Source organism: Acanthochromis polyacanthus, chromosome 15 (assembly GCF_021347895.1).
Source record: "Acanthochromis polyacanthus isolate Apoly-LR-REF ecotype Palm Island chromosome 15, KAUST_Apoly_ChrSc, whole genome shotgun sequence".
In the NCBI taxonomy this organism is placed as follows: domain Eukaryota; kingdom Metazoa; phylum Chordata; class Actinopteri; family Pomacentridae; genus Acanthochromis; species Acanthochromis polyacanthus.
In genome coordinates, this window is record NC_067127.1 from 7232576 (window position 1) to 7258101 (window position 25526).

General features: G+C 41.3%; 1 protein-coding gene across 1 annotated transcript; it reads left to right on the forward strand.

Annotated features, from left to right (window-relative positions):
• Positions 1-640: 640 nt before the first annotated feature.
• Positions 641-25244, forward strand: zranb1b (zinc finger, RAN-binding domain containing 1b). The gene is given in 11 exon segments (XM_022218985.2): positions 641-1049; positions 2221-2558; positions 2561-3283; positions 9444-9631; positions 11345-11498; positions 12403-12474; positions 13776-13974; positions 15335-15455; positions 15858-15987; positions 18956-19185; positions 23397-25244. Coding segments are annotated over 10 exon segments (2280 nt in total). The 5' UTR covers positions 641-1049; positions 2221-2314; the 3' UTR covers positions 23616-25244.
• Positions 25245-25526: the final 282 nt, after the last annotated feature.

Below are 25526 nucleotides of genomic sequence, written 5' to 3' on the forward strand. Positions count from 1 at the left end.
TGACTACAGTTTTTATGCTTCTGCAAAGACTTGAGCAAATATCAAACATTTATGTTGGTATATTATATTATTGTGTGTATTATGGATATGCAAAACCTAGTGGTAGTCCTAGCGATGACATCACTTAGGGGCTGGACGGGCTTTCCTGTAAACAAGAGTTGCATCCATGCATTTTTCGCTGGTTATCAAATGATTTTGTAGTATATTAATTTTGATGTAAATTAAATTTCGGCTTTGGGGAGTGTGGGTTCCCATCAGTGATAATTCAGCGCCTGGAACAGTTGCCGAAGCCGTCATGCATTGCTGCAGACTGCTTGCTGCAGTATTTTTTACGATGACATCATCTCCTCATCCCCTTTGAGGGGATACCACGTGGTCGCTTGCCAGAGATGCAACAAATTGCGATGCACAAATTAAAAACAAACATTTATTTATTTATTTATTTTACTGTAATTAACTGAGCCTGTCGACTAAAAAAAAAATTAATGTCTGGACGCTCTACACATTATTACTATAGTGATATTCGAGTGTGTTATGCTTTCACAGAGCCTTTTAACAGTAGGAATGAGAGACGTAGAAGCTGATTGGTTGATTTTTGTGTATCCCCTGACATTGACCAATCAGCTTGGCTGGCAGATTCAGGTGGTAAATCCTGATCCTGCCTGTGACTGTAACTCGGCCCAGAGCTCTCTGCTCTCCCTCGTAGTGTATTTTTCAGCCCTGCCTCGGTTGCTTCCCTTCCCCTGTGCCGCCATTAAAGCTCGTCAGCTTGGTGTTTGGAAATCGGGGAACACGACCAAAATGATTTAAAGCGTCCAAACCGACGGTGGAGGGACGGGACTGATGGGGGGAGGGTTTCTCGCTCCGTGGTATGTATGGACCTTCAACTGCCAACTAAACGGCGCCCCACAGAAGTAAATATGCGGCTAGTGTCGTCCAGTGAGAGAAGCCCGAGTTCGGATTGGAGTGGGTTTCTCCGATCCGAGGGGAAGCTCCGTTTGTTTTGGCTGCAGCGGGGGACCGAGGAGTGTAAACACAGCGAAGCAAAGGTGAGATTTCAGCGTTACACCACCTCCTCGTAGAGTTGATAGGGGCCTCTGTAACGGCTACGGGCAAAACATAATCTCGTAATGTTAGCGAGCAGCTAGCTTGGCTATAATTCCTGGCTGACAACCGAACGAAGGTAGCCTGGTTGTCCTGTAAGATATCTACCCGCCAGCTTGCTCTGTCGGTTTAGTTAAACAGTAGCTAATTTGATAGCTAACTAACGTTAAGTGACACCAGTCGAATGCACATTTGAATTAAACTCATTGTTTAAATGAGCGGAACATATCAACGCTTTGCTGGTCATAAGTAAACTGGTTGATCGTTACGACCTTAGCCGCTGGGCAAGGTTCCCGTTAATTCTCGTTAGCTTAGTCTCAAGGTGGGGAGGACCGTATCTTGCGAATTTGTTGAATTTCTCACGATGTGTTGGTAAACTTGGAGGCGTGGTGTAAACACAGCGACGACTCCCCTCCGAGCTGCCCCGCCGAGCCGCCGTTAACTTAATTCTATCAGCTTTTGTCTCCTAATTTAATATTGAGAACATTCAGTTTCATATGTGGGTAATAATAGGCTTTGGGGGCGAATTCAATTTCAGTGCATCAGTAAGTGTCTTAACCAGTCACGCGTCTCCCTGCCGGGTGTAGGGTTTCATCCGTCCTTGTCTCCTGTTACCGGGCCCGGTTGTAAGGGCGCATTTGCCTGGTGTATATAACTTACTGCGTGTGTTTAAAGTCAGTGTCCGGTTTTAATAGAAGCGCAACAAATAAGTGCGGCGCTTCAAGACTGCAGCTTCTCCCTTGTTGCACTCTGCTTAGTGAGTCTGTCAGCGTTGCTCACTTTGATTACTGCTACAAATTAGTGTCAGTTTACATCACTGAAGATTGGAAATAGTTTGACAGCACAGTACTGAGTGGCACAGGTGGCAGTAATAAAGTGAGTGCATTATTGAACACATTTACCACTTGGAACCTGGAAAATGAAGCAGCATATTTTGCCTCCCTCTCTTGAAGGCATTTGCAAGCTTTCAAGTCTATTGTTATTGCTCTTACTTTACAGAAGTCTTTGCCTTTGAGTTATACGATATTTAGGTTTTGTCTCAATGTTTGCATTTAACATAACATCAAAGCTTTTGTCTAAAACAATCCCCCCCCCCCCTTTTTTTTTTTACCCTAGTCTACTGCTTGCTGTGTGATCTCCTTGAGAGTGGATCTGCCGAGCTGAGAGTCCCTCTGAACGGCAGGAAGCCTTCCTTAGCGGCGGTGCGACGATGACAGAGCTGGTTACCAAGTGGGCCTGTGAATACTGCACATACGAGAACTGGCCATCAGCCATCAAGTGCACCATGTGCCGCGCTCAGAGGCCCAGCGGGGGTGCCATCATTACTGAGGAGCCCTTCAAGAGCAGCCCTGCCCTGGATGCCAGTCTGCATCAGTGGGACCCTGCAGGCCTTAGCAACACCCCATCTCAGGGGGGATCCAGCCTACTCATTTGTCCAGACTCCAGTGCCCGACCCGCGTTCGCATTGCTGACGTACCTGAGACTAGTAGCAAGTGGTCGTGCCACATGTGTACCTACCTAAACTGGCCTCGGGCTATCCGTTGCACACAGTGCCTGTGTCAAAGGCAACAGGCTCAACAACAACAGCATGGACAACATGCAACACATCAAGGACATCATACCCAGCAGCCACGCAGCCCCACGGAATCGCCCCAGACCTCAGGCTCCGGATGCCACCCTACTCCCCCAGCCGCCACTACAGACCCTTGTGAGGAATATAATGACCGTAACAGGCTGAACACCCATGCAAAGCACTGGACCTGCACTACATGCACTTATGAGAACTGGGCCAAGGCACTCAAGTGTGTTGTGTGTGATCATCCCAGGCCCAATAGTCTGCTCGCTGAACCTATTGAACTGGCATCAGAGCCTGAGAGCCAACAACCATCCTCAAAACTCAATGAACAGGACAGGGACAACAGGAGGGGTGTCACTGGGCATGTGGTTGGGCAAGTTGGAGGTGTGGTAGGTGGTGTCGGGGGATGTAGCAGCAGCCACAGGAGGTCACCGCCATCATCAAAACAGGAGTCAGAGGTGAACATGGACTTTCAGAGGATTGAACTGGCATCAGGGGCTGGAGTTGGGAGCAAAGAGGAGCTTGAGGTGGATTTCAAAAAACTGAAGCAGATTAAGAACAGGATGAGAAGGACTGACTGGCTGTTCCTCAATGCATGTGTCGGTGAGTTTAAAGGATATATGCTTTCACTGAAGTAATCAGTGTTCTCCTAGTGTATTGATATGTTATGAGGTGGACATTGAGTCAGAATGATGCAAGGCAGGCCAATACTGAAATGGGATTTCCTTGAATTTGTGTGCAAATGATCAATATGGGTTTACAATCTGCATAGCAATTAGTTGCGTCCCAGTTTATATAGCCGTATCTGGACGATTCTAAATTCCATCGTACTGATGCTGCCATACTGTATGCTTAGTAATCCTCTGCCTTCAGCTAGTACAAACTTCCCTACACAAACGGCAAGTGTCCGGCCACCCACACTGTGTGCTGGTGAATGCGGAGTGGGAGGGAGGACGAGCATTGTAAGAACAACTAATGATTGCTTTTTTTTTCTCTCTCTCTCACACCACTATCTCACTCTTTCTCTTGCCTGTGCCATCAGTGCGTAGAGTTTGTTCTGCACACCCACTCAACCTTCCGTCCTTTTTTTCCCTATCTGTCTCTTTGACAGACAATTATTCTATATTATACTGACAGCACAAACTTGACAGCCGCACATGCAGTTAATAACCCCATTACGCCCTTGTAGTGATAAATAATTGGACATCTTTTCATGCTGCTTCATTTCTCAAAGCAAGAAGACATCAAGACTGATTGTAGAGAAACATTGCTGCAGTTAGTTTGCCTCTTGTCCTACACTTAGTCTGTTACTGGTGAATTCCCCCATCTCTGTGAGACATGTCTGGATCCGGCCAAGTCTCGTCTTAGTTGCAGTGTCTGATGTCACTGGCTGTAATTATTAAAAATGTTAGTGCTCCTTATCTGACCAGAAATGTCCCTTAATTTCTCCCTTGGCCTTTAAAGGAAATGAAATCCAAGCTATGTCCAAAATCACTGCCTGTTTACAATCAAGTGCATTACTGTACTTATTTTAGGCTGGTGATTATATTTATCTTTAAAATCTGCCTATTAATATTATTTAGATTATTTGGCCTTGGTAGTTTGCCATATACATATATATATATATAAAAACATTCTTGCTGCAACATTTAAGGCCCTCAAATTCTGGCAGAATAATACAGTGTAAGTATTGCTCTGTCAAAACACTGATTTGTTTACTCTCAATTATAAAGCACATAAGTAAAAAATGTCAATTTAGATGTGTGCAGTATTCACTATTAATTTAAATCAAGCTTATAAGACATCAGCCCAATATCCACTTTAGAATTTAATTAAGTAATGCGGCTTTGCTCTTGTTTTGCCAACACTGACAATGCCATTTGGTTTGAATAAACTTCATTTTAGTTTTCACTTGGCAAAACTGACCGGGAGCTTACTACGCTTAATGTGTTGTTCCACATTGGGCCTGGTCGCAACTTCTGGCCATTCAGGAAGGCAAACTGAAGTGTGTACTGTGCGGTAACACTTTGGACGTAGCACAGTGACAGCCGTAAAAGTGTCCATCCAGCTGTCAAGGCTAACCCTGCTAGCATGCTTTGAATTAATAAACAACAACTGGTGCACTGCCAAACCTTGTGTGAGTGTGAGTACATAGACATAAATAAACTACACTCTGGACATCCGAACAGTAGTCTCATACTGAACCAAATGTCCTGTACCGAATACTTTGGGACGAATACGCATACCGTTACACCCGTAATGTTTGTAAACAGTATCCTCAGTTCTGGTAGGTGCTCTGGTTTCCAACTGGACCTGCTGCTCTAAAAATATCATGACCCATGTAACAGAAGTTAAAAATTAAAAAAAAGTCTGGGGCAACAGTGATTACCTTTGCCCCTGGTGTGCATGACCCAAGACCAACTCTCTAAACTCAAATGCCCCTGCTTACATGTGTGATATTTTTCGGGTCATTTCTTTTGTCACTGGAGTGACAAGAGAAATGATAAATTCAGGGTAAGAAATTTAGGCTGGTTAGAGGAGTGGCTTACATAAAGTTGTTGTTGAGGCAAAACAAGTACTGACATTGCGTGTTGTATTACCTCCTCTGTTCTGCAAAAGTTTCTTCCAGAAACACTAAAGTGCATTAGGAGAGACTAGTTTTGTTTTATGTCTTTATCATTCCTGAAGCCTGATGCTTGGGACTTGTAAGCTTGATGAGCCACCAGTTGAGCGGACTCTTTAAGCACCCACTTGTTTGCGTTTGTGCAGGTTTATTGGCCCACTGTCCCATCTTTAAGTAGTTACAGAGACCTCACATGGTGACCAGGGCATGGTATGTTGTTAATAGCGTTGGCTAGGGCCATTGGTTTTCATATAAATCTTCATAATATATGTATTTTTCTCACTTAGTCCTATTTGGAAGGGTGTTTAGTTTTACTTGTCATCCGAGGACAGTGGGCTGGAAAATGTCCTGGATGTGTTGTTAGTCCTGCACAGTGATGCCATAGATAGACTCACAGTCACTCAGAGCTATGAACACCTACATGCAGTTCAAAGTCTTGAGTACTCCTACCTTAGGAATGTGAAAGGAAACAGGAGCGTGGTCAAAGGAAGCCCATGTGAACACAGAGGGAATGTGCAAACACCAAACAAACCCGTGTCCTACTTTCTGTAAGGTGATAGTACTAACTTGGGCTGACTTATGAAGGACTAAAATAATCTGTCAATACTTTTATACTTAGAGCTATGTATAGCCATATGGTTTATATCATGTTTCAGTCAGAGCCGTAATAATATAATTATAACTTAGCGTGGAAAGGTTATGGCATACCAAAGATCCTTCTTAGATATATGTAAGCCGGTTAAACATTTATTGCAATAGCAGGGTTTTCCCTACCATTATAAGTCTTGTACAGAAAAACTATGCTGAGAGACCTCGGGTGCCCTGGAGACAAAGGATACCGTTTATAAGACCAATTACAAGACAGTCAGTTTTGTCTGGAGATTATCTGCAGGCGTTTCTGAAGGCTTGTGTAACGTGTTTTTCTGCTACTGAGGAGATAAATTCATAATGAGTAAAGGCAAGTTCATAGCATCTGTCAGCATTTTTGCTGTAGAAAGAAACCGACATACATTTGTTAAACAGCCAAGAATTATGTCTGTTGTTGCTATATATGTCTAGTTTTTAGTCAAATATCATAACATTTTCACCATCATGGCACCTAAGACCTACAAAAACCTAGTTAAAACTCTGAAGAGAGATTATTTTATCCCACAGTTGTGACACTTTTAATGCAGTATGACCTTAAATATAAAAGAGAGCAGCAAAATTACAGCAATGTTCATCTTTTTGTGTTTTCCAAAGTAAACCTTAAATAGAAAATCAAAACAATTGTAGCAGTTGAGCAAACTTGAATATTAACAATCAGTACCATTTTGTAGAAAAAGTACAAAAAATATACATACGACTTCCTGCATACATAATGGTGTACTTTGAGATTCTCTTGTTAGCCTTTCAGACTTCTGTATTAACACCAGCAGGATGCCCAGCATAATCTCAGGCCTCTTTCGGGCCAGTCATTTTGATAGGTTGTTGCAGGAAAAGCACTCGTGTAACATTCAGCATTAATAGTGGCTCTGGTTCATTTTTGTGTTTCATTAAGACATGCCTGTGAGCCAACACACCAAGAAACCTGCCTTTAAATTCAGCGTTATTAATGACAGTTGTGGTTTTTCTTGCAGCGGCATGTTAAATTGTCTGACTGAAAACTCACAATATTCTTCTTGCTTTATTAATTTGTGTTTCCTTAGAGTTGGAAAATGTGTCACAGTTTGTTTGCCTTATGAGAGCTCGTGTAAAATCTGTATGACAAATAGCGATCGGGTCGTGGTTTGCTGAACGGAATATCCATCTTCACGAGTAGTAATGTGTCATATTCAGTCCTACGTACTTATTTTCTTAAACTGTTCTTGGGTGGAATACTCATCTCTCTGTCGTGCAAGTTTCCTTGTCTCACTGAAACAAGAAATGAACATCTGCACCGTGAAAGGCAACAAAGTGAGGAAGGCTGCTGCACTATTACAAAGAGCACTATTCTGAGTAAATATTTGCTTTTATTCACCTCTCCAAAGCGATGTAAAAAAACAGCCGCAGTCTAAGCCACAGCAGAAACGACTTGTAGTGGATACAGGAGAAATAATATCACCTTTTTGTCCGTTCTGTTGTGATAAGAGAGTAAAGGTGAAGCGATTTGGTAAAACAAAAACTTAAATGTACAGCCTGGTGAACAGCAACATGTGGTATGTTTCCCCATGTTTCGCCTTGTCAGTTTTCAATCTGCCGTTGCATTATGCGAACAGAGCAGCAAAGCATACACTAATGATTTTGTACTTCCAAAAATCTGTCAGCCTTTGCAGTGCTTTACCTCCAAATCTGGCTCGTGTACAGGTAAGCATACCGATCCTACATAGACTTAAAAGCACCAACAGCTGTCTCGTGGCTCATTTCCCTATGATGGACGTGACCACTATCCACATTGTCGAAATGGCATGTGCTGCGTGAAAGAAAAAGACCAAGAATCACTTAGCCTCATCCTTTCTCTCTCGTCAGTCTGTCTGTAAGTGTGTGTGTTTGCATATTAGCGCCTTCACCGAAGGATCGGTGAGTACAGTACAGACTGCAGGGCTACAGGCACACCCACACTAATGGAGCGTTTTGTGGAAAGCAGTTGTGATCCTTCTCTATCACACTGCGTTGCTATTGTGTAGTTTCTCCCCTCATCTCTCACAGCGCTAGCCAGCTCCACATGGCACAGCGAGTCCTTCCACCCACTCCATGTCTCTCTCGCTCTCACTCACACACAGATTATGCAGCTGAGCATTGTGTGTGGTCCTTTGACGTGAGAACAAAAGCTCAACAGTGTTTAACGCTGTCAAAATGTACGAGAGAATACTAGCCGGGCATTTACTGTATATGCTAGAACTGGAAAGAGTAAATCTGTGTAGCAGTGAAGCTTTGAAATGTATTTATGCTTTGATGTTTGATTAGATTTTATAACCATAACACACTCGTCCAAATAGTTTATTCAAGTTAAACGGCTAAGTCACTTTATCTCACTTTGTTGCTGGTTGGATCGCAGTACTTGAGGCTGGCATCGGTGCTGAAACCTAAAACGGGTAAATTTCGCGTTGAGCTGATTGCACAGCTATAACCAACTTCATCACCAGTTTGTTCTGTCGCTTTGGTTTAGGACTTAAAAATATCTCTATCCTTGTGCCTCTCATGACAGTTTACCGTTGCACGCACTACACACACATCACTCAACGCTTAATTCACTCCCTCTCACAGTAAAACACAGAACTGACTGAAAATGGTTTACATTTGAGCTTTTAGCGTGTGAGATCATGGGCTAAAAAATGTAAAAGTTTACAGCCGAACATCCGACTAGTCAGTGCGTGTGTGTGTGTGTTTAAGAGGTAGGTTTAGTGATGATTCACTGTAATGGCAGCTTACTTAGCGTAATAGCTTTGAAGCGACAGAGTGACTCTAGTATGTCTTCTGCTGCACATGGTTATATGTTTCTGTTGTTTGGCTGTCCTGGTTAGCTGGTCAGTGGCTGAGTTTGTGTGCTAGGGGTTGATACAAATGAATTCTGTATTGTTTAGCCTTGTGCCAAGAAAATACGGTAAAACAAACACCTGCAACTGCCTGACCAGACGGCTCCTTCAACCTTCAAGCTAGTATCTGAGCCTCGAGATTAAGCAGAGAAAAAAAACTCACTGTGTTACAGTGTTCCCCCCCTATTGTCATTTCCCCTTGACTTCAAAGTCAGTGAAGTCTCAGAGCTGTTAGTGCTGCCACAGAGATAAAGCTAGTTTCTCATCTCCAATATTTCATGCTTTTTGGTCTGGCACTGAATGTCCTCTGCACATGTTTTTTTTTTTTTTTTTTTGTGTCCCTTGGGTCAAGTCATGATGCGTTTGTAACCACAGTGTTCAACATGTTTACCAATTTGTGATTTGGCCCCAAAGTGCATTTATTTTTTTGGCTGCTGAATACAAGCAAAATGTGAATTTGTGTTTCCTGAGCCTTTTTTGTTTGCGAGCCGTATACTATTTCAATGGTTCTACTGTGGTGAATGTCTTCTATTTAAAATTCTGAAAAGAAAAGGTCCTCACTTTTTAAACGGTGTCTACATTCCATGGCAGTTATTAATAATATTTATTGACATGATCTTTTTCCTTCCCCCTCTTTGGCTGAAAGGTGTTGTAGAAGGTGACCTGGCAGCCGTGGAAGCCTACAAGTCGTCAGGAGGGGACATCGCACGACAGCTAACATCAGACGAGGTGCGCCTGTTAAATCGGCCCTCCGCATTTGATGACGGCTTCACGCTGGTTCACCTGGCAATCCGCTTCCAGAGACAGGACATGCTGGCAGTGTTACTCACTGAGGTTAGTAGAAACAGCCAAGACACTGCTGCTCTTTGAGGAATCACATGCACCAGCGTATTGACGTGTTTTGAATTCTTTTTACATCGTGACAAAACGCCGGGCTTTTTTTAACCCATGCCGCTGGTAGATCAGACTGGCATGCTGTGCAACAGATAGAAATTAAAGGCTGTTTCTTGGACATTTCTCAATTTGTATTTAAAAACAGGTTAAACATAATTAAAAGAACTGAGACCCCTTAAGTTTGTGTAGTATAAAACATTAACTGGATGACATAAATTAGGTATAAACAAATAATAGCCCATGTAGGAACAATCTGTTACAATTGCTTTGTCTGATCTCCTGGCATAACATATTGAAGCAATCATGCTTTTTATTGAAGGACATGGAAATTGCTGTGTTAAATGTTTTGAAAATTTGCACCAGAAATTGTCCTCAGATGGAAAGGACACCCTTGAACTATTGAACGATTGTTACTCTGCTTGTTGTTGCGTCGCAGATGATGCAGCTTTTTCTTGCAAAGTCTTTTAATCTCAGCATCCAATGGGATCAGCCGGGAGGAATCACAAGGTCAAAGGATTTGTAGAGAGGAAAGAGACCGCAGTGCAATTACACACTTTTGGTGCACAGCGCACAAAATAATGTCAAATCCTGGTCTCCAAAGTGATAACCATTCATCTGTTAGTAATTAGTGTGTGTCGTTCGTATATTGCGTGTTTAGTGGTTTGGTAGAAATGTGAATCTTGAGTATCTGTGCAACTAGAAGGTTCCCTGAATGTGTGTGTGTGTCTCTGCTGGCACGGTGCTTGTACTGAAGTTGATTGAAGCTCACTTGCCGTCAGCACTGTGATCCGAGATTATCTGTCTACACACCTCTCCTCCCACACTCTGTCGCTGCCCCAGTTTCTTTTTCAAAGGGGTTAGTGAGTAACCACTGGATCATGTCCCCAAAAGGTTTCAAAGCTGCTTGAACACCAAACACAGAAGCAGTTCTGTTCATGTCCTAGAAGCAATGTACATTTGGTTAGTGCGTAAATGCACAAAAAGTTATGGGTTTTTTCAGTTTTCAGGCTCTAACTGTGCTTAAAAAATCAGTTTTTAATTTCATTACCAGAACTTATCAGGATTTATTTAAACAATAGGACAAATGAAATTATTTCAATTTTATTTCCTAGTCATTATTTTGCATCCTTTATTCCTAAAATCAACCACATCACTTTTGCTCATAGAAAACAACTATAAACTAAATCAATGCCCATGTTGTCCAGTGTACATTTTATTTCATTATCCCTGCACATCCCCTCTTCTGACCTTTGGTATTGATTCCTTTCTTATGATTTAGGCTGTAGTTCAGCCTCTCCATATTTATGCCACATTTTACACAATGTGATGTCTTTCCAGGAATTTCTACAGATCTCTTTATGTTGACATGTTTGGTCTCAGATATCTCCTCCACCACTTTATCGAAGTTAAACTATTTATTTTGTTCATCTTAGACCTCGGTGGAGCATGTGATATAGCTGGCCGCTACATGCAGATAAACTACTTTGAAAGCTGGTTTTGCATCAGTTAACACAGACGTTTTTGGGGTTTTGTGGTTGCTTGTGAAATACAACCTTCCTCAATTGTTAGAAATGTCGTTTCTCAGTTCTCAGTCTCCGTCTCCAATAGTCTTGATGTACATAAAACTTCCTTTCTTTTACTTCGGCTCTGCAGGTCTCCCAACAGGCAGCCAAGTGTATTCCAGCCATGGTGTGTCCTGAGCTGACAGAGCAGATCCGTCGTGAGGTGGCGGCTTCTCTTCACCAGCGCAAGGGCGACTTTACCTGCTATTTCCTCACTGACCTGGTGACCTTCACCCTGCCTGCAGGTCAGCAACTCATCAGAAACCAAACAAATAGGACACAAATGTAGGCTGTCTGGTAGATAGAGTTGGCTATAAACAATAGGCTGAACACACAACTTTGACTGTCATAACACAAATTCCAGAAGCTGTTAAAATGTGCTTTGTGTACAAGGGGAACCAAAAACTCTGCAGTTTGAGAAACCTAGTCTAGCCATTGCTTCTTGCTTTCCAAGTGTGGAATAGAATGCTTGTTTTGTTTACTTGTGGTGTATGAAATTGCGTGTTGTTTAGATGCTGAGGGGACATAATGCCACAGTTGTGTGTTTCCAACTGCCAGAACACAGAGGCTACCTCTGGCTCACTGTTTCAGTATTGTTCTTGCATTCTGACTGTGCCAGCCTGCCAACTATGCCTGTTTCTCCTTCATAACAGAACTATATTTAGTATTTCTGCTGATGTCGCTCTGTAAAATTACATGCATTCATTGTTATTTCTGCTGAATTTCACTGTGCGGAGCAGCTATTATGGTTCCGTCTGTTGCTGGTAGCTAAGCTAAGGATTTTTGTTATGCCGAGTTTTCAGGACAATACCGAGCTTGGCTTCGGGCCACTATAGAAACACATTCTGTTCAGTTCCACAAAGTCAATGCATTCATTTATTTTAGCTAAAGAATGATCTACTGTGTTGACACGAGCTTAGAGCCAGCAGTGAAAGCCATTGGCTGTTGTGGAAAGAACAAAACAGGGTGACTTGATTTGAAATGAGCCACAACAGAAACATTTTCTAGTTGGCCTTTTTCAGACACTCCGGTCAAGTGTTTCAGGTAGTTGAAATACAGATGAACGCATTTGCCAAAGAATAAAAATCAAACTTCTCTGCACTGCTTTCTCTTCATTTCTGTCATTTTTCCCGCTTCCTTTTGTTTCAGACATTGAGGACCTGCCCCAAGCAGTTCAGGAAAAACTGTTCGATGAGGTGCTGGACCGAGACGTACAAAAAGGTGAAATACTGTATTCCTTCAGCTTTATAACTTTAGTCGTCTGTAGTAAAAGCTATCACATGCTGTACTTCTGTATCAATGCGATTGCGCTGAGAGAGGAGCCAGATCCAATGACGGCCTGGCTGCTCGACAATCAGAGGGAGCCCCTTCACAACCTGCATACTATTAAGAGGGAGGCTGCGGAGTGCTGGCAGTGTTAAATTACTTGTATTTTCTCTCTTGCCAGCCCGGTTTTTTGCCTGCCTGCTTGTCACTCTGCCAGGCGCTCTGTCTTTATCGTGTGCACCACTTGCATTTGGGCTAATCAGCCTAATTGAGTTTCAGGGATTTCTCTGATCCCCATTGAATGATTGTCTTTCCTTTCAGCCCACATGCTCACTCACAAATATAAACACATTTAAAAGGCGTCACCTTTGCTTCTTTAGTTTCTCGCTAATTTGCGTGTCCTGTTTAATCATCCCAATGCGTCAAGTATGAAGCACTGCTGTATGAACACAAATTCTTACTTCACCATCAAGAGACTTCATGGATGGGGTTTTTTTTGCATTTAAATTACAAATTTTGATAGAAACATGAAAGTGGACCGAGATTTTTTTCATGTTAAGGGACGTTTGATACTCCTTACAGCCTGACCAATGTAAAGTGAGCACTGAATTTCTTCAAGACCAGTTTGTAAAATATCCTCATTGCAATGTAGCACAAAAAAGGGAAAAATCTTTGCCAGCAACTTTGTGTATCTGTGTCTAGAATATATTAATTCATAGTCTATATATAAATGAACAAACAAAATGTTTTCTAAACTAAAAATCTGAGCTACTAGATAAGTTAGATTCTTCTGTCCAGCTGCAATGAGCAATTCAGCGTCAAAAAGACTGGCATTTACAAGGCAACACACACCATGAAACAACAGTTGATGCTTTTACTTGCACTGGGCAACATGTTTCTACCACGCCGTAAATATTAGCGTGCACTGAAATATACGTATACGACCACTGTATTTCTTCTCTGGTTTCCTGTTGTAACCTGATCTCTGGCAGTCATCTGGTTATGTGGGGTACATGCAAACATTGTTATGTCAAATCTTTTTTTTTATAGACGTGAGTAGTCATTAACACTCCCAAACAGTCCTTTTAAATACCATCACCTGCCTTGCAAGAAAAAGCACTACGGCCCGTGTAGTACCCTCACTTTTCCACGCTGTTGCATGTCTTGGTGCAACTTGTTGTTGTTGTGCTTAAATATTCAGAACCACTGAAATGTTTAGAGATATGGAACTTAGCCTTTCTTCCCCTCTTGTTCAGAACTTGAAGAGGAGTCTCCCATCATCAACTGGTCCCTGGAGCTTGGCACCAGGTTAGACAGTCGACTGTATGCCCTGTGGAACCGCACGGCTGGGGACTGCCTCCTCGACTCTGTGCTGCAGGCTACATGGGGCATCTACGACAAGGACTCAGTTCTCCGCAAGACCCTCCACGACAGTCTGCACGACTGTTCTCACTGGTGAGACCTGCAGAACGTTTACTTAAAATACAGAGCAGTGTGTTGTAGCTCTTTTAAATACATGTGATCATTGTGGGTGATTTGCATCTGGTCTTGTGCATATTCAAACTGCGTGGCATAATGCACCACACATCAGCAGTAGATTAGTATTGAAAGGAATATTGAGCTTGTGTTGGTATGCTCATTTAGCTTTTTGTAGGATTAGTAGACTTTTCATTTGGGCAGACAAGGTGAAACTGCTGCATTTTTTATATTTATGCACTGCAGACTGAGCAATTCAGTGTGTTTTTACACGAACATATTGATGCTTGACAGCATTAGGTTTGACAAACAAGACATCTAAATCTCATTCATGTTTGTCCTTTTTCATTTAGCAAACCATTTTAGACAGAAATGTTTACAGAAAGTGAGATGACTGAGTTTTGGTGCCTCACTCAAGGACACCAAAACAGCTGAATCTTGACATTCATCAGTCTAAAGTTACGTTTTGTTTTCTTTCGACATTGCGTGACTAGTGAACATGTGGCTTAGAGGTTGGGATGCATACCCAGACTTCAAGGTTTTTATTGCCAGTCCATTCAGAGATCTGAGACTTTGATCTGGAAATGAGAGGATTTAACTAGGGCTCTTGTCCAGTTTGAGAAGACAAAAATTCTGGAGCCGATTAATAAAGTGGGAATACTGAAACAATTTAAAGGTCCACATTGGCTTAAAACCGTATCAAAACACGGTAAAATATTGTGAACAGTACGTGTTCTGTCATGGTTTTTCAAAAAAACATTCAATTATGTTCTTAACAAATCCTACTTCATTTTCCTTATTCAGAGGTCTTGAATCTATGAAAAAAAAAACATAATTTTTTGTTTGTTTTAAGTTTCACAGAAAAGTCCATTCACAGTATGTGTGTGCCAGAGGCTTTACATTTCCATTGCACACTTGTTTAAGTTGCATACCAAACCACAGCTGGCTGCTAAAATTGCTGCAGTGTCACAAATCATGCTCATAGGTACAAACCTTCCACTTGAGGCGAACAAAAATTGAAAGCAGACTTCCAGTGTCAAACTCCGCGCACATTCTGCACAATGAAGCATAAACATCCTGACTGAGGAACAAGACACATTTTTGAGCAGAGGGGGACTTAGAAAGATTCTGCCTGAACATAGCAGGCCAGTGTGACTCATGCCTATTTGTTCAAAACTTTGGCTTTTTTGTGACAAAATTACTATTTAGGTATAATAAGCAATTGCCATCCAACCTAAACCACAACAGAGATTGAGGAATGCAGTCAATAGCAGTGACACGCCTTTCTGCACAGAGGTCAAACAATGTCACAGGATAAATCGTTTGTGTGTGTCTGCAGGTTTTACACGCGCTGGAAGGAGTGGGAGTCGTGGTATTCCCAGAGCTTCGGCCTACACTTTTCCCTCCGAGAGGAACAGTGGCAGGAAGACTGGGCTTTCATCCTGTCCCTTGCCAGCCAGGTACATGCACATGAAAGCAAACACACACAATAACAGCGAGGACAGGAGCTTGATGTGCTTAAAATGTGACACACTAATGATGCATGAATTATGCAAGGAGCTTTACTGCTCTTACCACAGTGTACTTAATCTGCAATGCACTCTCAAAGTGCATCCTGTCTGTCAGCTCTTCTGACTGCTCCATGTGACCTCACTGACTAAGTATTTGGGCGGGTTGTTATTATATCTGGGTGTGAAAGCTCAGTAATTGTGTGTGTTTTTGGTGTTTTAACACTTGGAGCATGCTGAGGGTAACTTGGCAGCATTCGAGAGTCCTCGCTTTGTAGTTTCTCCAGCCCCGTTCTTTCTAAAAGTGCTTCTTTTAACTGTTTTCCCTCTTCGTGTTGTGTTTTGATTTTCCAGCCTGGATCCAGCTTGGAGCAGACCCATATTTTCGTTCTTGCACACATACTTCGTAGGCCCATTATCGTCTACGGAGTGAAGTATTACAAAAGTTTCCGTGGCGAAACACTCGGGTACACCCGTTTTCAAGGTGAGCTTCGATGATTACACTAATGTTGTTTTGGTTAAGTATCATTCAGTTTTGAATGCAGCTTTGTTCCAGTGGGTGTAGAAGAACTAGACTTGGTGAAATAGCTTCAGCCTACATGTGTCTGCATAACTGACATAGCTGACATAACTGGCCCTCGGATGTGTCAGTAATTGCTATTTACACCATGTATCAGCCTAGTGTCCTTCATTTAATTGTATTTTTGTACAGTGTGATTCAAAATAACATGAACAACAAAACAAAACCTCGCTCTGTGTCAGCAGTGCAGAGGAATAGTATTGCGATGCTGGAAAATGTTCCACACACATCCTAGATACCCTTGAACATGTGTAAACCATCAGAACCCCGAGTCAAACAATCCTGCGAGCGCAGAGAGCGGGGTCCACCTTTATGACAAGCAGTAAAAACAGTCTGGATTCAATTTGCCTGCTGAGTGATGCTGTGCAGGGGATGATGAAAGTGCTCTGTAAGGGCCAGCTGCTTGTGGTAAAGGCTGCCTGATGGATCAGTGATCTACTGTTGCCAGGAGCCAATGTAAAACACACGTAGGAAAGGCGTACTTATGGGCGCCTATAGGGAGGGGTGGGGCGTCTCGCTTAAAGTGGTGACCAAGTGAACCCAGTAAAACGCAGTGGTTACTAGGAGAGGAGCCAAACAGAGGCTTCTCAATCGTGGTGTCAGTTTCACAGGTATTCACGAGGTGCAGGAGCTGCTTTGTGTATTAGTGAACTGAAGAAATATGAGACATGAATATGGACTGTGTCGACTTTTCTGCATTGTTCTGTGTAAAACCAAATGCATCCTAAAGTCAGCACTTTGGCTGTTTCCATTTCTGCACCTATGTAATTCTGCTGTACTGCATGTCAGAACAAAACGTTGCCATGTCTTTTTCTCGCTTTATTTGTGAACTATACTTCCCACTTACCCTGGAGATTATGATTCCATATACAAAACATGCAATTAGTTCAGAAAATGTGATGTTTTGTAGGAACTCCTGCAGGGCCGATGCTGCTGCATAATTAGTACTTCATGGTGGGCTTCTGCTTACAACCGGGTATTTTACATTGTTGCTACTTTTACAGAAGAAATAGACAGGAAACTAGAACCACGTCTAGGAATTTCTAGCATTTTCCTTCAACTTGTGTAGTTGACCCTCTGAACTCCAAAACCTGCTGGCAGATTTAAAAGGCATGTTGTCTAAAAAAAACAATTGCCAAAATCACACCATTTATCACAACCGGAAACTGTAAGAACAGATAGAACCTTCACCTTTCCAAGAGTCCTTTAACTAATCATCTGTGGTGTACTGTTCTATACAAAAACTTAACCATATCTAAGATTACAACTGTTAAAATGAATCAAAAAAGTGTTTTTCTATATCTCTCATTTTAAAACAATCACTAAAACTAAACAATTTGTGATGTCATTCTGTAAAAACAAAACATTTTTCAAAGTAAAGTTCATAGTGACTCAACTACAACCCAAAGTTTAGCCAAAAATTCAGGGACTGTTCGGCTGAAATGCAGGCTGTGCTTATGCAGAGCAGATAGGAGAAAACAATGAAGAGGAGTTAAATGTTGCTGGTAGAACATTTATAATATCTACAGTCACATTTTATTTTCCAGTATTGGTGACACTTTTGTGCACTTGGAGAAATGAAATGTTTCTTTCTGTTGTTGCGATTTATGGCATCACATAATAATCATTTAAAATTCTCTGAGTTTCTAGCCATGGTTGTGCTTTTTCCATTATGTTGCAGTGAAAAATGAATCCACCGTGAGTATAAATATGACAGGAGCTAAAACACACCCTAGAAACTGCTTGGGGCTAAGAGAGTAAATTCAGGATATTTAGGCCAACAAGCGGTATCATTTGAACAGTAGTGCTTGATCCAGTTCATTATAAAAAGATCCTGTGTATGAAAAATAAAAGTTTTATTAAGGAGGAAAAGCAGAAATAGTAACATTGCATGTATCACATTTACTCCAAAAGTAGTTCCAGACACAATTAACACCTTTATTCCTCACAAAAAGCCTCAGAAGTACCTACAGTAGTTTATTATGTCATCCTGATGCCCCAAACCTGCTGCCTAGATGGAAAGACACATTTTCTTTTTAAAAAAAATCAATAAAGTGACAAGAAGAATTGTCCAATTTTAAAATTTCCGCAGTTAGACCATGGTCTGACCATGAATCTACTCAGAACAAATGAGACAGTGTTTTGAAGGTGTTAATATACGTCAGTAAGAGTTTAGGTCGTAAAGTGATGTTTCCACTTAAGAGAACTATGCAGTTGCTTAAAGTTTTTCCAGTACAAACATGAATGTGGCGACCCCTGAAGGGAAAAGCCGAAAGGAAAAGAAGAAGAAAACATGAATGTTATTACTGTGTATGGGTCAATATATGATTGAGGGACTTTTGAAGTCCATAGGATAAATTTTGCATACATTTTTGTTAAAAGTAAAAAGAATATTTTTGATGTTCATTCTGATCTTGTCTTTACTAATTCCATAATTATTTATTGTGGAAACAATCACTTATTCATAAAAATGACTGGATATCACTAAAATGCCAACTAAACAACCGTCTGAATTTAATAACAACCACCTTCTAATGAGCTAAACAACCAGTTCAATTCAATTTTACTCAGTTGTACACATAATATTTAGAAAAATCTGTCTGTAAAAATGCAATGTGGTGTTTGGTTATATGCAGCCATGCTGATTTTAGGCCTGAAAACAGCAAAAATGTCAACTCTGATACCTATCAACTGTTACAAAAAGTCCCACCAGTACTGACCTGTATGCAGTTTATTTATGCACAAGCAGCAAATAACCACGTGCTGTATAATGACCTGAACCCACATCAACATTGAACATCTCCATATCTCCTTATTTTTGATTTTTTTGTGTAATTAAATTCTCTTTATGTCCTTCCTCCTCCCCCTCCAGGCGTGTACTTGCCCCTTTTGTGGGAGCAGAGTTTCTGCTGGAAAAGCCCCATCGCTCTGGGCTACACGCGAGGCCATTTCTCAGCACTGGTGGCCATGGAGAACGACGGCTTTGACAATCGCGGCGCAGGCGCCAACCTCAACACAGACGATGACGTGACGGTCACGTTCCTGCCGCTGGTCGACAGCGAGAGGAAGCTGCTTCATATTCACTTCCTCTCTGCACAGGAAGTAAGCTGCTCCCCTGCCGTGTCTGCTGATTTCTTGTTTGTGCTTTTAAATTCAGTGCATGATTGATGTGAGGGTTTTTTTGTTTTGTTTTGAAGCCTGTTTATTTTGTGCAAGAGATTTTTCTTCACTCTGTCAACACAGTTTAACTCTCTGAAGCTTAAAAACTGCTGACAGGTTGGAAAGGGATGCTATTAAAAACAAAAAAAATCGTCAAAATTACACCATTTATCAAAACTAGAAGCTATAAAAACCTTTCAGACGGTTTTTGAAATAATGATGTGCAACTTTGGGTTTCAGTAAGACAAATTTCTATATCTGCCCGAAACAAGCCATTTGCTGTAACTAGATTCTGTAAAAAGCAAAAAATTCACACCCTCATCATGGAAAACACATAAAGAAATGTCTATGATGCAGCTTTTAAGTTAAAGGTAATTGATCTGCCTGTCGAAGAAGGTAATGGAGCTGCTGCACGTTAGCTTGGCATCAATGAATCGATGGTGAGACGCTGGAGTCGACAGCGTGAACTCACTAAATGTGTTTTACTGCCGTGTTACAGTCACTGATTGGGGGAAAAAAGCATTTGTTTAATTAAAAGTTTAAAAAATCTTTCTGTGTAAACATCTCATGTTACAACGTGGACACCTGCAGTTTATAGACAAGTACGGCCTATAAATGTGCATTTTTTTTCTTTTTAAATTTAGTGGGTGCAGTTTATATTCAGGTGCACTCAGTAGTTCGGAAATTACGGTATATGATAAAATGCCTCAATTATGTGACGATTGGCATATGTGAATCCGTGTTTCTGTGCGCAACATTACTCAACGGATTTGGATTAAATTTTTAGGGAAAGTCAGAAATGGCACAAGGACCACATCATTAGATTTTGGCAGTAATGCGGCTTATAGTCTAAATCCATGGATTTGTTCAAGATTTCCGTATCATTGCGAGATAGTGGCACAGCGTGACTGTAACCATGACAACAAGTGAACACTACATTCTGCCTGCTAATGATCACGATTGTGATCCTACTATACAATCCACCGCAGCAGACTATCGGGACCTATTTGTCAGAAATGAGACAAGGAACAATTGATTATATTGTGGGGGTGTTTCTGAGTCCCGTCAGATGTCACTGCCTGTTAAATTTTTGGATCACGCGATTCCGGATCTGTACATAATGTACACATGCATAACACACGCCTGTGCTCAGCGCAAGATCATTTCCTTTGTGGGTACATCTACATTAAATGGACATATTCTGTGTTTCTCATCATCGATAACTATTAAAAAAAAAAAAGCTGCATTTCTACAACAATGTGCAGCATTTCTGACAATGCCATATAGGGGAATGAGCAGCTTTGGAGGAGTACTGCGTTCTATGGCTGCTTTTCTTGTTTTTAAAGCAGCCACACCAAAACAGATATGAGTAACTGGTTATCTCCACTCCCTCATATGCCCTGCAGCTCTGCCTCTATTTTCTTCCAGCCGAGGTGTTCAATGTCTGATGACACCAGCAAAACGCTGAATTCGGTTTTACCTCCATCATCTGACAGAGAATCTGTGGAAACCTCACAGTTTACCCTAAACTAGATGGATGTCATTTTAAGCAAACAATATCAGAGAAGTGATTCAAGTGTGACTCGTGTCTGTCAACCCAGGCCTTTATCATGTTTGTGCTCTACATTTATGTGTCAAGTTCCATTTTATTAACTGCCCATGCCTATCATTCATGCTTGTAGAACACGAGTAAAATACCTACTCATGTTTTTTTTCCAGAACTGATAACACTTGTAGTTGCTTGAAAAAAATGTATACATGCTGGTTCCATTTTTTTGTGTGTGTGAAATTAAGGATCAAAGTAGTTTAACTCTTTTTTTTTTTAATTTTCATTTTCTTTATTATAGCTTGGTTATTCAGCACAGAGGACATCTTTGAGTTCTCTCAACTTCTAGTCATGGTTTTTCAGTTTTCATGTATAAACAGGACTTTGTATCGGAGTGAAAAATGAGACAACAGTGAGTAAAAATGTGACTTGAACTGTTTGGGTTTTAGAGGTTTGTGAGAGCTTTTGAAGACTATGAAACGTATTCACCCACCTTGGAAGATTTCTACTTCTATTGCTTTCCAACTTTGAATCATGGCCTTTTTTGACAATATTTTATAAAAGACTTTCATTGTCAAAGTGAAAACAGATTTCTACAAAGTAATGCTCATTAGTTAGAAATAGAAAATCTTAAAAAGGTTGCATAAGTTGACTGCATTAAAGCCAGTATTTACACACGTGGACAAAATTGTTGGTACCCCTCAGTTAAAGAAGGAAAAACCCACAATTCTCACTGAAATCACTTGAAACTCACAAAAGTAACAATAAATAAAAATTTATTGAAAATTAAATAATCAAAATCAGCCATCACTTTTGAATTGTTGATTAACATAATTATTTAAAAAAACAAACTAATGAAATAGGGCTGGACAAAAATGATGGTACCCATAACTTAATATTTTGTTGCACAACCTTTTGAGGCAATCACTGCAATTAAACGATTTCTGTATTTGTCAGTGAGCGTTCTGCAGCTGTCAACAGGTATTTTGGCCCACTCCTCATGAGCAAACAGCTCCAGTTGTCTCAGGTTTGATGGGTGTCTTCTCCAAATGGCATGTTTCAGCTCCTTCCACATATGTTCAATGGGATTCAGATCTGGGCTCATAGAAGGCCACTTTAGAATAGTCCAACGCTTTTCTCTCAGCCATTCTTGGGTGTTTTTGTCTGTGTGTTTTGGATGGTTGTCCTGTTGGAAGACCCATGACCTGCGACTGAGACCAAGCTTTCTGACACTAGGCAGCACATTTCTCTCCAGAATGCCTTGATAGTCTTCAGATTTCATCGTACCTTGCACACTTTCAAGACACCCTGTGCCAGATGCAGCAAAGCAGCCCCAAAACATTACTGAGCCTCCTCCATGTTTCACCGTAGGGACAGTGTTCTTTTCTTCGTATGCTTGGTTTTTGAGTCTATGAACATAGAGTTGATGTGCCTTACCAAAAAGCTCCAGTTTGGTCTCATCTGTCCAAAGGACATTCTCCCAGAAGCTTTGTGGCTTGTCAACATGCATTTTTGCAAATTCCAGTCTCGCTTTTTTATGAGTTTTTTTCAGCAGTGGTGTCCTCCTTGGTCGTCTCCCATGAAGTCCACTTTGGCTCAAACAACGACGAATGGTGCGATCTGACACTGATGTACCTTGGCCTTGGAGTTCACCTTTAATTTCTTTGGAGGTTGCTCTGGGCTCTTTGGATACAATTCCAACGATCCGTCTCTTCAATTTGTCATCAATTTTCCTCTTGCGGCCACGTCCAGGGAGGTTGGCTACTGTCCCGTGGGTCTTGAACTTCTGAATAATATGAGCCACTGTTGTCACAGGAACTTCAAGCTGTTTAGAGATGGTCTTATAGCCTTTACCTTTAAGATGTTTGTCTATAATTTTTTTTCGGATGTCCTGGGACAATTCTCTCCTTCGCTTTCTGTTGTCCATGTTCAGTGTGGTACACACCTTTTCACCAAACAGCAGGGTGACTACTTGTCTCCCTTTAAATAGGCAGACTGACTGATTATGAGTTTGGAAACACCTGTGATGTCAATTAAATGACACACCTGAGTTAATCATGTCACTCTGGTCAAATAGTTTTCAATCTTTTATCGAGGTACCATCATTTTTGTCCAGGCCTGTTTCATTAGTTTGTTTTTTTAAATAATTATGTTAATCAACAATTCAAAAGTAATGGCTGTTTTTGATTATTTAATTTTCAATAAATTTTTATTTATTGTTACTTTTGTGAGTTTCAAGTGATTTCAGTGAGAATTGTGGGTTTTTCCTTCTTTAACTGAGGGGTACCAACAATTTTGTCCACGTGTGTAGTAGATGTACCTTTGGCCACAGCAGCATTGATCCTCAGTCTCAGTCAACTCTGCACATCTGGACACAAACTTACCCCATTCTTTTGAGCCCCTTTCAAGTCCAGCTGCAAATTCTCATTTTGATTCTGTGTTCTGGGCCGCTTTTTGTAAATTATAGTGACCACGACTCAATGATTAAAAAGAGCAAACTTGCACCAGGGGTTTATATATTTCATAAACACTGTGTGATATCTTGACTTTCTTCCACTGTGGCTGCCTCTCATGGTCGTGTGTTTGTGTGCTTCCTCCTCTGCTTCAGATGGGTAATGAAGAGCAACAGGAGAAGCTCCTCCGGGAGTGGTTGGACTGCTGCGTGACGGAGGGCGGCGTTCTGGTGGCTCTCCAGAAAAGCTCCCGCCGCCGCAACCACCCGCTCGTCACCCAGATGGTGGAGAAGTGGCTGGACGGCTACCGGCAGATCCGTCCCTGCGCCTCGTTGTCCGACGGAGAGGAGGAGGAAGACGACGATGACGAGTGACGAAACTGAAGCGGCGGGAGGCGGTCCGCGGGGGGCAGGACTCCTCCCCCCTCCTCTCTCTTAAAGCTTTTTCTTTATTTTGTTTTTATTTTTTCCTTTCCTGACACGGACAAACTGTGAAATCCCTCAGGAGAGGACAGGGAACCACGAGCCCCCATCCACCCTCCACCTCCGACAGAAGACGCTGCTGCTCTTCTGGCACCACACAGGCACTCGGACATTCGCTTAGAACACATTCAACACTCAGACCAAGCTGAGACTGACAAACTCCACTGCTGCAAAAACACAGATTTGGGGAGATGATAAAGGTTTACGAATGCAAATGACCTTTTGATTTGTTTCCAGTGTAAAGGAGAAAAAAAAGAATCTTTATCCATAGATGTAAATGCATGTGGTTGTTTAAAAAAAAAGATTATAAGGAAATATACCAGCATTGATTCAAATCAACACTTTATATCCGTTCAGTATGGGCACTGACAAAAGCACACTTCCAAATTGATCTTTTTTGATGTTTTTTCCAGTTGTATACGAGTTGGCTTGTTTAGCAATTTGTTTTTGAATGGGCAGGGACAAAGCCAATAAATATCAATATCTTTAGAAAACCAGAGATTGTGTTATAATAAATGACTTTAATCCCTATTACTAAGCACTGCACATTTATTAAAACATTTCTATATAAATACAGTATCATTGCTTGAATTAAGGTCATATATGAAGCTCTTGAAAAGGGACATTCTCCCTTTCCAAGTCGAATCTACACTCACTAAGGTTTTAGCACACTAACATTCATGTTGGATCTTCGGTTTACCTTTTCGCAGACTGATTGAACTGAGAAATGTGCGTGGGTGTGTGTGCATGTGTGGTTTTTTTCTTCTCTGAATTTATTCTACATATTTATTGTTTGGAAACCTATTTGAGCTAATAAGAGCTTTCTGTATATTTTATTTTTCTCCTTTTTTGTGGTTTTTGTTAATTATTCTCTCAATCTTGATGAAGACGTGTTGCACAGAAACACTGTTGCTGTGAGGAAAAGAACCAATCATGACCATCAGTGAAAAGTTTACTTGCGTTGTCGCGTGCGATTTAGTACCTCATCTGGATGCCTAAAATCTGGTGCTTTTTTTCCTGGGCAGGCGAGTGTTGGGAGTGAGATGCGTTCAATGTCGACATAAAACAAGTCACACTTGTCTAATCGCTGTCTCCTGTTCCCCTGTTTGTTCCGTTAGAGCATTCTGTTGTCATGGTACAGCTCACCTCCTCTGTAAAGCCTGTTTGTTGTCATTATGTGAACCCACCTTTTTTTGATTAAGGTCGTTGTAAGAGATTGCAACATATAAAACCAAAGCTGACAGAAAAAAAAGAAAAAAAACGAGTTGTCGTTCCTTTTTTTTTTTGCTGTGAATGTTTGCATTTTGTTTCTTCTCGCCATTGCGTACTGTAACCTCTTTCGTGTTTCATTCACGTTTTGAGCATCACCTGTATGTTGCTTTGTATTTATGCAATAGTTGCAGTTGTGACTATGATGGTTTGTGGATTTAGGCCTGACTTCACTAAACGGAGTGTAACGCAAAGAGCAGGCAAAACAAGGAAAAAATGCATAAATAAAGGAAAACCTTTTTGAATGTCCAACTAACCTGTCTCCTTGCTGTGATTACAGAAATGCTTCACACAACCTGTCGTCGTCATGTTACTAGATCTGTGTCTTTAAACATGACTGTTAGTTTCACAAAAAGTAAATTATTCAATGTTTTTGAAGCACCACACATCTCAGTTTGCAGCTCCCTCTAGTGGATTTTAAATTTATGGGACTGTTGAAGCACGTCCATTGGAGGTCAGAAACACTCCCTAGCTAATAATTGGCAACAGTCCAGGGGCGTGCACAGACATTTTGGGGGGCAGGAGCTCAGTGGG